The sequence below is a fragment of the Dermacentor andersoni genome, chromosome 2 (genome assembly GCF_023375885.2).
Source record: "Dermacentor andersoni chromosome 2, qqDerAnde1_hic_scaffold, whole genome shotgun sequence".
In the NCBI taxonomy this organism is placed as follows: Eukaryota; Metazoa; Arthropoda; class Arachnida; order Ixodida; family Ixodidae; genus Dermacentor; species Dermacentor andersoni.
Genome location: NC_092815.1, coordinates 238,449,211 through 238,464,184, shown reverse-complemented (window position 1 = coordinate 238,464,184; position 14,974 = coordinate 238,449,211). Strand labels below are relative to the sequence as shown.

Sequence of the window (14,974 nt, the reverse complement as noted above, 5' to 3'; positions counted from 1 at the left end):
AAAGTATTGAAGTGCTGCGAACCACGACAGCTGCTGAAATTTCAAACCCAGCATTCTGTGACTTCCCTCTTGAGGAAGCCTCGCCCCCAGCCAGAGAGTCGAGCTAATGCAGGCAAATGCTCCTACGTAAATTGCAGCGCCAGCAACATCACTCACCGTGACGCGTTATAGTACGTCTGTACACAATCCAATGCGGAATGCGCCACAGGAAATGTTCTGCACAATTGCTTGCAGACGCTACTCGAGGCAGAGAGAGAGAGTGTGCCTGCTGGCAGTCATGCCCGCTTCCTGGCGGTATGGTAACAGTGCCTTCAATTTCTCCTATCTCCTCCAATAATACACCTGTTTGAAAAATTATTTTGGTAAAACGATTCCGAGATGGCGTTTTAGAACTTCCAGTGTATAACTAAAATTTGCAGTGGGGCCTGGTGAGGGGCCTTTTACATCCTAAATGGCAGATTTCTTTTGCGTTTTTTTTAGTTTCATTTTCACTGTGATGTTGTTTGTCCCTGTCAGATGGAAAAAATCCTGGTTCATTTCACGTCTTGGCTATTCAACCACACTAATATCAAACTGTTTCCCATTCCTATACTCCAGCTATACGAATAACGACTGTCAATGTAAGAGGCACATTAAGGTAATTTTTATAAACCAAGATTATTTTTCAAATTTACGTTCTTTAGCATGCTTGAAGGGTGCTTGAAATCGCCCTTGGAAGAGAGATATGAAACAATACTTTAACAAATAAAGGTTGCAAAACTTTTTCTCTACAACGTGGTGGCATAGATGCTCAGTTGTGTATTTGGGATGGGAGCATTGTACCACAGAACCTGTGGGGAAGCACTGGTAATGGAGTGACCCTTTGAAAGTCAGCACCATATATATACGACAATGGAAACAAGCCCCTTACATGTGTGGCGGTAACTGAACACTCGGAAAAAAAAAAAAAACCTTCCCTTTTCGGCACGAAATACCACCTAGTTTAACACCATGGTGCTGCCACCTTGCGTGACTTGGGAAATAATTTCTTATTGTACTGCTGCCCCTCAGTATCCACCAGAACTGATTTTTGCTTCGAGGTATCGGGGTTGCCACCGTGGTGGTCTAGAAATATTCCAGCTTCGTCTTGTTTGCCACTGCGTGCTCGTGTCCATACTCTTGTGTTTTATATCTGGCATTGTTGCACATATTACATGGGCAGAATCGTGGGCACTGTGAAAACCAATTTCACCTGGCACGGCAGCCCAGTGACTGAGGCATTGCACTGCCGAGCTTTAGGTCACGGGTTCGATCCTGGCCAAGGCAGTTGCATTTCGATGGGGGTGAAATGTAAAAACACCTGTGTACTTGGATTTAATTGCATGTTAAAGAACCCCCAGGTGGTCATAATTATTGCACAGTCCCCCACTATGGCATGCCTCATAATCAGATCATGGTTTTTGCATGTGAAACCCCTGAATCCTATTTGAACTGATTTCTATCTTGTTCCTTATCCCTCAAAGTTTTACCGCGCGATTCTCGTTCACGTGGTTCTCCTGTGGGCATGTGATTCTTTTGCTTGCAGGCAGGCACTTGCAAACCATTGATACTGCCACGCGTATGTCTGTTTTTCTGAGACATGCAAGAACTGATTGTATCACATCTAGTGTCGGAGCGATTGATTACTGCAAGTTTCTCACTTGCTTTGTTTTTCTGGGGAGTGTGCAACCACCAAGTTTGCTTGCTCACATGGCATGCTTCGTTTTTGGCATGGCCATATGTCCCGGGGCTGCATGCTCTAATTATCAAATTCATTTTCCACCCCCCCCCCTTCCTTCGTCATTGGTTCAGATGCGGCTTTGGTGCTGCTGCACTGTCTTTACTGGGACCAGCCTCTCGTTGCGACACATAACAATTGAAAGTGGAGTGGAGCATCACAAAATATAGTTCTTGCACAGCACAGAGTCGGAAGCCTTGATTTAGCTTTCTTTTAGTATTTATGCCTTGTGGCTAATTCTCTCCCTCCCCCCTCTCAACATAAAAGTAGTACAAGCCATGGTTCAGAAATGCTTTTTTATTTCCAACAAACTTTCTTGGGGGCCCGCCAGGCGAGAAGCTGTGACATACAGCTTGAATGTGCCCAAAGGCCCCCGCACGGCAGCAGTAAGTCTCCTATTGGCAAACGTACAACATACGAAACACTCATCTATTAGGATATACAATTACAATGTAGAAAAAGAAATGTGCGCCATGTAAAGAAACATTAATGTTTTCAGATAATTATAATGAAGTTATAAAAATCAATTACTCTTAATGAGCGACAAAGCTAAGATGCATATTGTATTATACATCCCAGAAGATCACATTTAAAAAATAAGAACCACAGGCAACATGTCTGAGATGTACATTGGATTACGAAAATACTGAGTGCGAATGGATATTACATGCAATAAAGAATGTGAAATATAAATTATGTTTCTCTTTATTGTGTATTCAGTCAAGCTTACAAAACCGTGCTCTACCATATTTACTCGCATACTGATAGCACTTGTGTAATGATCGCACCCCTGATTTTCGTTGTCAAAATTAAATTTTTTTTTCTTTCCTGTGTAATGATCACACCCTGAACTTGTCGCAGTGATATGTCATGTGCCAAGACTAGCTAATGATGATTGCGCTTACCATATCTCGAATACTACGCGAACGACTCTTGAAGACATATCAAGCGGTCTGCATGCACCCAACATTCTTAAGCAGATGCCCCATTTCATTCCTTTCATCACTCTCCATCCACACCTCCACGAAAAAAACAAAACAAGCTACAACCAAACTTGCCTTGGCTTTATTATTTGTAGGCTTCATAATGGTTTTGTTCAACAACAACATAAAGGGCGCCTTTCGATTCTTCTCGTGTGCACTCATGGGCACGCAACAAATCGTGGGCGGCAACAATAATGGCCACGTTTACACTGGTAGGCTAGAAGTGCACCCTATTCATACGCCGACGCTTGTAACGCAGCTAAGATATTCGCCCAGCATTAGCGGAAATGTGCCGTATTAGGATAGTAGTGAAGGCAGATGCCGCAGTTTCCACAGCATGCCCGCCATCTGTTTCTATGTAACTGGCAGCTAAGTGTGCCTATCTCTGTCCCCTCAAAGTGGACATGGCTATGTTATTGTCGCAAACTTGCTGATATTAATGATATTATTCATTACTGATACGGAAGAAACTGTTTCAATGTGTGTAATGTACTCACGAGAAGAGAGAGAGAGAGAAACAACTTTATTTAGTTGCCTGCAGAACGACACCATGACTAAATGTCGCCGCGATGCAGGCCTTGAGGTATTCTCAGCGGGTGGTCTCTACTCAACTCCAGTGCGTGTTACTTCCACGGTCGGTCGCCCTGAGGGGCAACATTCCGTTGATTTCACTCGGCTTTTGTCTTTCAAGAGCCGCCGAGACCTGCTGAACGGCTCAGGTTTGGATTTCGTGGTCGTAGCATTCCGCCGCAGCCGCGAGTCGTGACGGAATCGTACTTGTCGAAGCTTCGTTGGGGAACTTGGTGCAATCCCATAGGGTGTGCATCAGGGTGGCCCTCTCCCACTGGCACACGTGGCACACATCACTCACATATACTTTCGGGTACAGATGATTCATTAACATTGGGGTGGGTAAGGAAGCACTTTGTAATTGTCTGAACAGTACTGCCTCCGCTCGGCTCAGCCCCGGGTGCGGGGGTGGTAAAGTGCTTCGAGCCAGGCGGTGAAACTGTGTAAGTTCGTTGAACGTCGTCATGCGGTCCTTGGCACTACACCACGTTGGACGGTCGGTCGCAGCGGTGCGGTTGGTTAGCGCTCGCGCCACTGCATGTGCCGTCTCGCTGTGGTTATCGTGCTTCTCCGACGCATTGTTGCCCACGTGCGCCGGGAACCACTTGATTTTAACATACCTATTCTCTCGTAGGTCAGCCGAGCACAGAACACGCACAGCCTCACCACACATTTTGCCCTTGGCATAATTCCGCATTGCACTTCGCGAATCACACAACACCGTTTCGCACCCGGGGTCGGCAATGGCCAGGGCAATGGCCACCTCCTCCGCCTGACACGCCTCTCGGACCTGTATGCTCGCCGCTGCCCTCATCGCGCCGGATGACGCCTCGATGACGGTAGCTACGAATGCCGTGCTGTCTCCCTGGTATTCTGCCACATCCACGAACCTTGCCTGCTCGTCTTTGGTGGGAAAATCGATGAGGGCCTTGGCCCTCGCCGCTCTTCTCTCCTTGTTAAACTCCGGGTTCATGTTTCTCGGGATGAGGTCTACCCGAATCTGGTGCCGGGTCCCGTCCGGGACACGAACGTCGCTACTTGCCTTTTTCGCCCCGGGCGTGAAGCCCAAGTATTGTAGTATGCACCTGCCAGCTTCGGTCATAGAGAGCTGTTCCAGCTGGGCGGTCCGTTGCGCTTCCGCAATTTCCTCGAGGGTATTGTGTACCCCCAGGCTCAGGAGCTTGTTCGTGTTCATACACTCGAATAGTCCGAGCGCTGCCTTATAAGCTCGGTGTATCAGGGCATTGATATTATGCTTTTCGCACTGCATCCAGTTGTGGAAGGCTGCAACATAGGTGACGTGGCTGATTACGAAGGAGTGCACAAGTCGAATCAAGCTTCCGAAAAAAAAAAATAATTGCGCCTGGAGCTTGCTCCGCCGGCCGCCATTTTTGTTTTGGTGTCCCGCGCTGACAGCGGCAGCTGCCTGCTTGTCATCCTGCAGCAAATGCAGGATAAAAAAAGAAAATGTTTCTTTTTATGGGAAATTTAACCCACGTAATGATCACAACCCTGAATTTGCGTCAAATTTTTTGACAAAAATGTGCCATCATTATGTGAGTAAATACAGTAATTTGTTTTCAAGTCAAGGTAGTTATAACATTTTCTTCCCAAATTTAGTTAACAGTGAAGGTAGCGTGCGTCTTGGCGACTGCAAAACATGATTTGTACGCCAGTATGGTGAGAACACACACAAAAAAAGAACTTATATTATTGGGGTTTTATGTGCCAAAACCACTTTACGATTATGAGGCACACCGTAGTGGAGGACTCCGGAAATTTCGACCACCAGGGGGTATTTAATGTGCACCTAAATCTAAGTACAAGGATGTTTTTGCATTTCGCGCCCAAGGTTATGGTGAGAACCACCTGTCTTCGCTGTGGGTACGCACATCATTTCTTTCGCATTCAACTCGTGATGTATGCTTTGAAAAGGTTCTACAATTTTCGGAGCCGAAGGAAAAGGAATACAGTAGCCGGTATTCATAAAGGTTAGTTACTCATACCGTTGTATTTATCAAAAAGTTGCGCAGTAGAATGAAAATAAGGTACATTCGCTACATGTCGAAGTTCTTGTTTTTGAGGTTGAAGAAGTGAATGAAGATTACGTTTCGTGGTGGTAGCCCACATAAGTGCACAATAATTCAGGTGCGATTCAAACAACGCACAATATATCTGCAAATTTACTTTTTCTGGAAAAAAGAAGTGATGGCAACGACATGATACACCTACAGCAGATGACAGTGATGTCGTAACGACAGTGGAACCCACTTATAACAACATTCATGTGCCACGAAAATTCCGTTGTTATAACCAATAATTGTTAAAACTGGGTTGCATGAAAAAAAAAAAAAAAAACATGGACGATGACATAGCTGTTCCAAAAAAGCTATAATGGTGAGGAGGCCACTTCCCCACCACTTTCCTCCATCCGGCTTCTGATTGTGTTGAGTCGTTTAACTGTTTAACTCTGCTGTGCACTCCGATCGTGTAAGAAGCCACGGCTGTCGGTGTTCAAGAATGGAACTGCTATAATGACTGCAAAGAAGGGTCATGGGCAGCAAGTGACATATGAGCTCCGCTGAGGCATCGCTTCGGTGGGCCCGAAAGGCACCTTTTAAAAAATGCGAGAAGGTTGCCGCGGCAGCATCTCAGCTTGAGAAATATAGAAGAAACACTGAATCAAGGTTGCCACAGGCATCTTGCCACATACTTCCCATTAGCTTGCACGAGAAAACCGCATGTTTGTCAGCCTTGCTTGCTTTATGCGAAGCTTCCCGAAATCCTGCTCAAAGCATCCAGGTGCTCTACATTGTGAAGTGGAAGGTCCCTCGAGAAACAAACCCGTGAGGGACTGAATTATCTACAGGACCTCCCGCAGGGACAATGTTGGGGCAGCCTGTCCTACGCATCAGCACTGCCGCTGTGGCCGTCACTGTCGCTATCCGATGCAAGCACGTTCATGATGATTGCTTCATTGGTTAGAAGCACTTTGTTTCCAAATATAAAGCAGTGCGCTTTCTTTTCACCGGCAACGTCGTGCATTGCCAGTGATCAGCAGGCGGATCAGCCATCTTCTGTTTCGGCGGCAAGTCAAACGAGGCTGAGAAACCACGTGACCAGGAACGACTTCGACGCAACAAAGACTAGCACGAGCGACCTAATTCGTTCGCAGAATTGCGCAGAATTGCGCAGAATGAGGGCCACAGAATAAAGAACCAACTGTGAGGGCTGAGCGAACAATCTGGGAGCAGCACTGGCAGCGTTGTCAGCGCAGTTGGTGCGGTCCATTCGTGTTTCGGAGGGTGGCGCGGCGCAGAGCTATGGGCGCAACCCAATCGTGTTTGTAGGGGCGGGAGGGCGACGGGAGAGGTGTGCATGAGGCTGCGTGTATCTCTCATGTAGAGAAGTGCGTAGCGGCAGTTGGGGTGGCGGGCGATTGTGCAGCGGCTCGCATTTCACTTTTTCTTTTTAAGGATTTCGCATTCCATTACCTTTTGGCACAGACACCCAGTAGCCACGCCTCATCATTATGACAGATAATACGACATGGGGACATAGCAGTAAGCGGGTTATGTCCCCATAGAAAACATACAAAAGTTGATGGTGCAGCAGCTTTTCATTGTTATAACTGATATATTGTTCAAACCGGTATCGTTATAAGTGGATTCGACTGTAGTTCAGTGTGACATGTCCAGTTCACATCTTCTGAAAACGTAACGCCCGATACTTTGTATTTGCTCAAAGTTTCAATGGGCGCACCATCCAAGAATGATTCATGATTTAAATGAGACTATTTGCCTCTTGCCTTGAATAATATGGCCTTTGATTTAGAGTGATGAACTGTTAGAACGTCATTACGAGACCAACTCGACAAATTGCAAACGATACTGCAAGATCTCTGTAACAGATCATCAAGATCATTGAGAGAGACGAACAGGCTCCTATCGTCAGCGTATCATACAATGGATGCGTTACTTCCTATTTCATCAATATCGTTTACATAGATATTAAACAATATCGGGCCCAGAATGCTACACTGTGGCACCCCTGATTTAATTTCTCTATAGGAAGAGCAGTATTTTGCTATAGCAATGCACTGCGTCCGCCCAGAAAGATTAGATTGAAGCAACTGACTTGCCATACCATAGATACCACATTCTTCTAGTTTACTTATTAAAATTTGATGACTTAAATGATCAACTACCTTGCTATAATAAATAAAAATACCCAAGTTAGTTTTCCCGCATCAATATTATTAATTATTGGCTCCTTTTGACGTAACAAAGCAGTTTCGGATCACCTGTCCGGGTGGAATTCGTGTTGACAATCAGAAAGAATGTCATTATTCGCAAAGATATTGTTAATACAAGCAGAAATCAGCATTTCTAAACCCAAAAATTCTGATAAAATGGAAATAAGCCTATAGTTTCCAATGTCATTTCGGCTACCACCTTTGAAAATAATTGACACCCTTGCTTTCTTCATAGCTGTTGGAGAATGGCCAGATTCCTGAACAAGGTTAAGCACAAATGCGAGATGGGCTGTGATGACATCAATTACACATTTTATATGTCTGATTTGAATGCCGTCTGCATCAACAGCGTTGCTGTTTTTTAAGCTCAAAAATGTACAACAAATTTCAGCATCATCAGTCGGCTTGAAAAAAATGCTATGCATACATCTCTTAACAGCAGTGCCACTGACCGCATTGTTGAAACACTCAGTTAAAATGATGGCCGGCACTTTTTCATTGTTCACGGTTATTTCACGAAATTTGCGGTTCACATATCCCTGTCTGATTGCATTATTGATAATTGCCCAAGTCCTTCCTGGATTTTTTTCTGCACGGCTGCAAGGAGGCTTTCGTAATAAAGTTCTTTAGCTTTTTGCAGTTCTTTATTTAGTATATTCCTTAACATCGTAAATGCAACAAGATTGCTTTGCTGACGCATTCGCAGAAATTTATTGAACAGCCAATTTTTTTTTTTGTTTGTCATTCTAACATGCTGAGGCTGCACCCAAGGCTTTCTAATGCGTTTTTTTACCTTTCCTGTTTTAAGTGGAAGAGACAAGTTGTATAGGCGACTGAATATGGACAGAAATTTGTTGTACGCTTCACTAGCATCTTTTTTGTTATAAAAGAAGAAGCACTTTGTAATTGTGGAAAGTAGCATGCTCTAAGAGTTTTTCAATAAATTCTAAGAAATTAGATATGTTACCAGTAGGTGGTTGGTACATCACAACAAACAGGTTGTTGTCAGACTTAACGCTTAGCACTTTGTAATGTGACGTGACGCAGGTGAATTCCTCAAGCACATCACACTGTACGCTGCGCTTGACATGCAATGCTACACCGCCCCCACGTTTGCCAGTGCAATTCATAAATAAATGTGTGTAACCATCTATGATAAGCATTTCACTGTGTTCCTGATACTATGTTTCAGAGAACATGATGTCAAATGGAAAAGTAAACTCAGCAAGAAACATCGTTAGTATGTATGTCTTGCTTATGGGCAAGTCAATGTGAATTCACGTGAAGTGCGTAAATGTTTCTTACGTGTGCAGGCAGAGCAATTTTCTGTGGTAAGCTATATTCACAATACATTGTGTAGTCAAAAGAAAGCAAAGTTTAACTTCTTTAGACACCGCAATTTAGGCGGTCTCTTGAAGGTCAGCCTCTGAGGCAATATGAATGACACTACTGGCCTCATATCATAAGAAGCGAACAAACACTGACACCAAGGAGAACATAGGGGAAATTACTTGTGATTAATAATTGAAATTAAGAAACGTAAACTTAATGGAAATTAAAGTGGATGAAAAAACAACTTGCCGCAGGTGGGAACCGAACCCACAACCTTCGCATTTTGCGTGCGATGCTCTTCCAGTTGAGCTACCGTGGCGCGGTTTCCCCATCCACTTTCTTGGGTATTTATGTGTCCTAGTAGAACCCCTGGGTGCGTTAGCCAGCGCCACCACTCACAGACCTTGGCGGCGGACGTGGAACGTCCTTCTTGCCGCAGGCGTCACGAGAACGTGATCTTCTCGGGTGAAGGCAACTGGTCAATAAACCCACATATGCTACCTGAAGGCATCAATGTTGCCGGATTCGAGACCCTCGTTATGTATTAAACGAGAAGAAAGGGGGTTAACCTAGGGGCCCGATTTTTATTAGTCATATCATAAGAAGCGAACAAACACTGACACCAAGGAGAACATAGGGGAAATTACTTGTGATTAATAATTGAAATTAAGAAACGTAGACTTAATGGAAATTAAAGTGGATGAAAAAACAACTTGCCGCAGGTGGGAACTGAACATAGCATATGTGGGTTTATTGACCAGTTGCCTTCACCCGAAAAGATCACGTTCTCGTGACGCCTGCGGCAAGAAGGACGTTCCACGTCCGCCGCCAAGGTCTGTGAGTGGTGGCGCTGGCTAACACACCCAGGGGTTCTACTAGGACACATAAATACCCAAGAAAGTGGATGGGGAAACCGCGCCGCGGTAGCTCAACTGGTAGAGCATCGCACGCGAAATGCGAAGGTTGTGGGTTCGGTTCCCACCTGCGGCAAGTTGTTTTTTCATCCACTTTAATTTCCATTAAGTTTACGTTTCTTAATTTCAATTATTAATCACAAGTAATTTCCCCTATGCTCTCCTTGGTGTCAGTGTTTGTTCGCTTCTTATGATATGACTAATAAAAATCGGGCCCCTCGGTTAACCCCCTTTCTTCTCGTTTACTACTGGCCTCAGTATTGCGTGCAAGTACTTTCCCATTTCGTGTCCAGACAAAGCGCCATTGACATTTGCGCTTTCTTGCTAATGCCAGCGATAGAAGACATTTCAAGGTTGGGACCGGTGCTGGTGAACAAATACTCTGGGATCATAAGAAATTCCAACCTGGTCGTTTCGCACTTCAGCCTTCCGCCCTTTTTCGAGAACACTGGTCCTCTTCTGTTTGCTCTTAAACTGGACAACTACGTTCGATTTGCCAGCTTCTTGCGTGGGCACATGGTGACAAACTTCAATGTCAGAATGAGTTATGGGCTCACCTAGTACATCACCAATTTCTTCAAGTTCAGCAATGCGTTCATTGTCCTGTTGCACAAGTCCCTTAATTTCTATATTGGACCTGCGAGAGTATTGCTCCGATTGAACAACTCTCTTCTGAAGTTGTTGTTTTCATTTTCATTGCACTTAGCACCTTAACTCTTCATTAGCCTTTCTCAAGGCTTCCCTATCTTCTGTGGCTTCTCTAAGCCTCTTTTTCATGTTCTCAAACTCTTCATTCATAAATTCAATGCTCTCCATTAGAGGACTTCATTTCAGCACGAAGTTCTTGGATTTCGCATCGGTTTTCTCTTTCAATCGTAGATTTCGTCATGTCTTTGCAAAGGAAGAACAATACCAGTCGAAACAAAATATAACAAATCTACAAGAGATACAAAGCAATATAGAAAGGCAGCAGTGACAGCATAAACTATCTAGTTACAAAGCATATATACTTTGTACACCAACCTGCAGTACAGGGATAAGGTTTTTAGTGTTGCGCCGATCAGCTGTCACTACTGCCAAATGTCAGTCCAGCAATGGCAGCCGGCTTTTGTTCCGCTTGTACTGATGACGTTCTCTGTGGAAGAACGGCCAAGGAAGCAACGTAAGCAAAGCATTCTGGTTGTGTCAAGCCTGTTCAAAACGGGGAAAGTAGGTTGTGGGAATTTTACTGTACTATAAAAAAAATTATTGATTATTCTATTTTATTTATGTATAATCATGTATATGTTACTGCATGCATTAAAAAAAGTTATGTCACTTTAATGTTGCGTAAAAATGTAAACATTTTTTCTCAGTGTTGGTTGCTCTGAAGAATTTAAACCTGCAATCAAAAAATGTGGCTGACGCATTTCCATAAAAATTTTAATCCTCAAAGGGTTAAAGTAATTTGCGAAGGCATGTGCAGCCTGAAGTTTAGGTATAGGCTGGCATCCCTGCTTATGGTGTGCAAGGAGATGACTGTGTGCCTTGCCCTTTTGTACTTAAAAAAAAATTTATTTAGAAACACCTCACAGGCCTACAAAGAGGCACAGGGTGAGGTACATATGGCGCAGTTTATCACAAGATACAATCGGTAAAAAGATGTCGATGCATAAAGCAATTCAGATATTGGCACAAAATGCTGAAATTTGCATATGTACAGAAAGATGTGAAAAAAAAAAAGAAAAAGGAACGAACAGATAAGCATTGTACAAAAACAGCAAGAAGCATTACATAAAAGCAGCAAGAACTATGCGTTGCAGTGTGAAGAAAAATGACCAAATTACTGCAAAAGGCGTCATGATTTCTGACCGAAGCAGTGCAATCTGAAAGGCTTTTCCAGAGACGGATAGCGTGAAGCAGTGGTGAAAAGTTAAATGCTTGTGTCACTCCATATACGCGGACATAGCTGAAGTTATTGTGCAGTCTGTGCCAGATGAAGACATGGTGTTTCAAGCATGGTAGGGATAATCCATCAGAGTGAATGAATTTATGGAATAATGACAGCAATGCAATATCACGGCGATTACTCAACAACTGCAACAATAATTCGGCTTTGATCTGTGTTATGCTAAACTGGGCGCTGTAATTGTGAGTAATGAAATGGCTTGCCCTGTTCTGAATGATTTCCAACGCTTCAATTAGGTATTGCTGGTGTGGAGACCAAATGGGAGACTCAAGCTGGGGTCGCACGAATGTTAAGTAAGCCATTTTACGCAAGGCAGATGGAACACTGCGCAAAAACCCTAATGATTTGGATGCATTGGCAGAGACACACATAATGTGCTCAGACCACGATAGGTTAGGTGTAAGGTGTACGCCAAGATACTTATATTGTGCAGTCAGGGATATAATACTGTTGTTGTGGTACATAAACTGCGAATTGAGAGATTTATGGGTGAAAGACATTGTTTTGCATTTGGTATGTTTAGTGTCGTGACCCATGTAGTACACCACTGGTTTACTATCTCTAGGTCTCGTTGGAGCATTATATGATCATCACTATTGGTTACTGGGCAGTAGATTATGCAGTCATCTGCGAATATTCGTATGCAAGACGATATGTTATTAGGCAGATCATTTATATACATTAGAAACCACAGAGGCCCAAGGACACTTCCTTGTGGCACACCAGAAGTAATGTTAGATTTGGGGGAATTAAAGTCATTAACAGAGGTAAATTGCTCTTGATTAGATAGAAAGTTATGAAGCCATGACAACGTACAGGGGTCTAATTTTAATGCAGATAATTTTGATATGAGGCAGCAATGTGCAACACAATGAAACGCTTTGGAAAAGTCAAGGAATAAGCAGTCTGCAAGTAGTGATTCCTGCTATGGTGGATATCTGTTGTAAATTTGAGTAACTGTATCTCGCACGAAAAGCCTTTTCTGAAACCGTGTTGATAGCGGAAAAAGAAACTGTTAGATTCGAGATGGTTATAAATATGCGAAGTGATGACATGTTCGAGCATTTTTCAACAAATGCAGGTAAGCAAGATGGGCCTGTAATTTTCACTGGAGTTTTTCTTTCCGTTTTTGTAAATCTGTACAACTTTTGCTATCTTCCAGTCAGAAGAAAGCATACCAGACATTAAGGACTGCCTGAATATATGAGCCAGGATGACGCTTGAAACAGAAGTGATATTATTTTAATATCTTAGAATTTATTCCCTCAATGCCACAAGAAGACGACACTTTAAGGTTGTTTATTAACGAAGCAATACCCTCAACCATGATGTTTATTGGTGCCATGTAATCGTAATCAATATCAGGTATGAAGGGTACATTTGAGCTATCCTTACTTGTGAATACAGATGTGAGAAAGGAATTGAAAACCGTTATACACACTTAGAAAGAGCGATTGCGTTATCATCGTGTAATAGAATGCGGTTACTCTCTTCACTATGGCTTATTGCTTTCCAAAATTGTGATGGGTTGTTTTTGAGTAATTGTGGAAGGTCGTTAGAAAAGTACTTATCCTTGCTGTGCATAGAGCAATCCAACATGACTTGAGGTAGGCTTTGTATTCACTCCACGATGAAGGCGTTCCAAAGCGCTTTGCACACTTGTACAGATGCTTTTTTTTATTCTTCATGCACTTAAGAGTTTTTCTGAACCAAGGATTCAATATATTATTACTGATTTTAATGCGAGGAATGTAATGTCAATTAACAAGTACCTTAAGTCAATAATTTCATTGTCAGCGCCTGTACCCTGAGGAAATACTCTTTTTATAGAACATCTCTTGCCTATTCCTATTCTGGAAATTCTGTTGTCGGCCCTGCTTTGCTGATGCATCTGCAGGCACAATTGGGCTGAGCATGGCTCGTCAACTGCACTCGGTGTTTGGCATGGATGCCTCTGCGCAAGCTATCGAGGATGCCGCTTACAACGCGCAACTAAATGGTGAGCATCACAGAAGGACACGTCGCGTTATTGCACATTTTAAAAGAGTTGTAAGGTCTGTGACTCTTTTAGGATGAATATACATGTAATAAGTATTTTCTAATTCGTAATGAAGATTTAATTTTAACGTTCTGTGCCGAATAAGCCACAATCTGGCGGTGCGTGACGTAAAACATCACACTCATGAAAGGAGTTGGAGCCCTTCTGTTTTTTCTCTCCATTTGAATATGTGTTGGTGTTGCAGTCTGAGCAAGCACACACTCAAAAACTAAGGAAAATATCTGACAAGCACTTTGGTTGCATTTTCATTTAACTAAACTGAAAAGATTTAAAAGAAAGGTTGAGACACGCACTCTCTTAGCTTGATTTGCAAGTTTGGTCAGCATAACTTTGCACGAGGATGACAGAAAATAAAAGGATGAGAGCACCACTGGCTAACTACCAAACTTTATTAAACAACAGCAGGACAATAGCAAGAAGTATTCAAGCTATTAAACTGGGAGGGCTTAGGAGTAAGGATTGACGGCGGATATCTCGGTAACCTTCGGTTTGTCAATGACATTGTTCTATTCAGCAACACTGCAGATGAGTTACAACAAATGACTGAGGACCTTAACAAAGAGAGTGTAAGAGTGGGGTTGAAGATTAATATGCAGAAGACAAAGATAATCAAATCAAATCAGTTTATTTCCATCTCAAGGATGAGGGCAGGCTCGGGATAAAAGTGACATTAGTCACTTGAGAGGAACCCGAGCCTCCCTGATACGTGGAAAGCATTGAGGACAATTGAACAGCATCCATTCATAGCAAGAAGGGGTTAATATTTTACAAGTCATAATACACATAGATTCATCATGAACTGAAGATATAGATACACAGATTCTTTTACGGTTAAATTACACAGTACAATACATGAAGACAAATTACAATATACACTGAAAGTTTAGGTAGTGATAAATAATATTGCGTTGATTTCACGATAAAAGTGCTTCCCTAATAACAGTTGCACCACATTCTTCAATTATTATCCCTTTTTGAATTAATTTGTTTAATAAAAAGGAACAGTGAAGCGAAGCATTTGTCAGCCAAAGTGTGTTCTGCACAATGGAATGATCCAGTGTTGTTGATGACGAGTAGGGTATGGGATAATGTATGGTTCTAGTTGAAAAATATCCAAAAAAGTGCGATTGCTATTGAGCAGGAATTTTTTATATCTT

At 42.9% G+C, this 14,974-nt stretch overlaps 1 protein-coding gene and 1 non-coding gene across 3 annotated transcripts in view; one reads left to right on the top strand and one right to left on the bottom strand.

The window, feature by feature from the left end:
* LOC126539905 (tRNA (uracil-5-)-methyltransferase homolog B-like) overlaps nucleotides 1-14,974 on the top strand; it is an 87,407-nt gene that overhangs the window by 51,963 nt on the left and 20,470 nt on the right. For both annotated transcript variants that reach the window (XM_050186723.3, XM_055075700.2), the window contains exon 11: nucleotides 13,656-13,757. In XM_050186723.3, the coding sequence (XP_050042680.1) occupies nucleotides 13,656-13,757 (102 nt within the window). The remainder of the gene's footprint in view (nucleotides 1-13,655; nucleotides 13,758-14,974) is intronic.
* Nucleotides 9,143-9,215, bottom strand: TRNAL-CAA (transfer RNA leucine (anticodon CAA)). Its single transcript has one exon. It is a non-coding gene; the product is annotated as a tRNA-Leu (tRNA).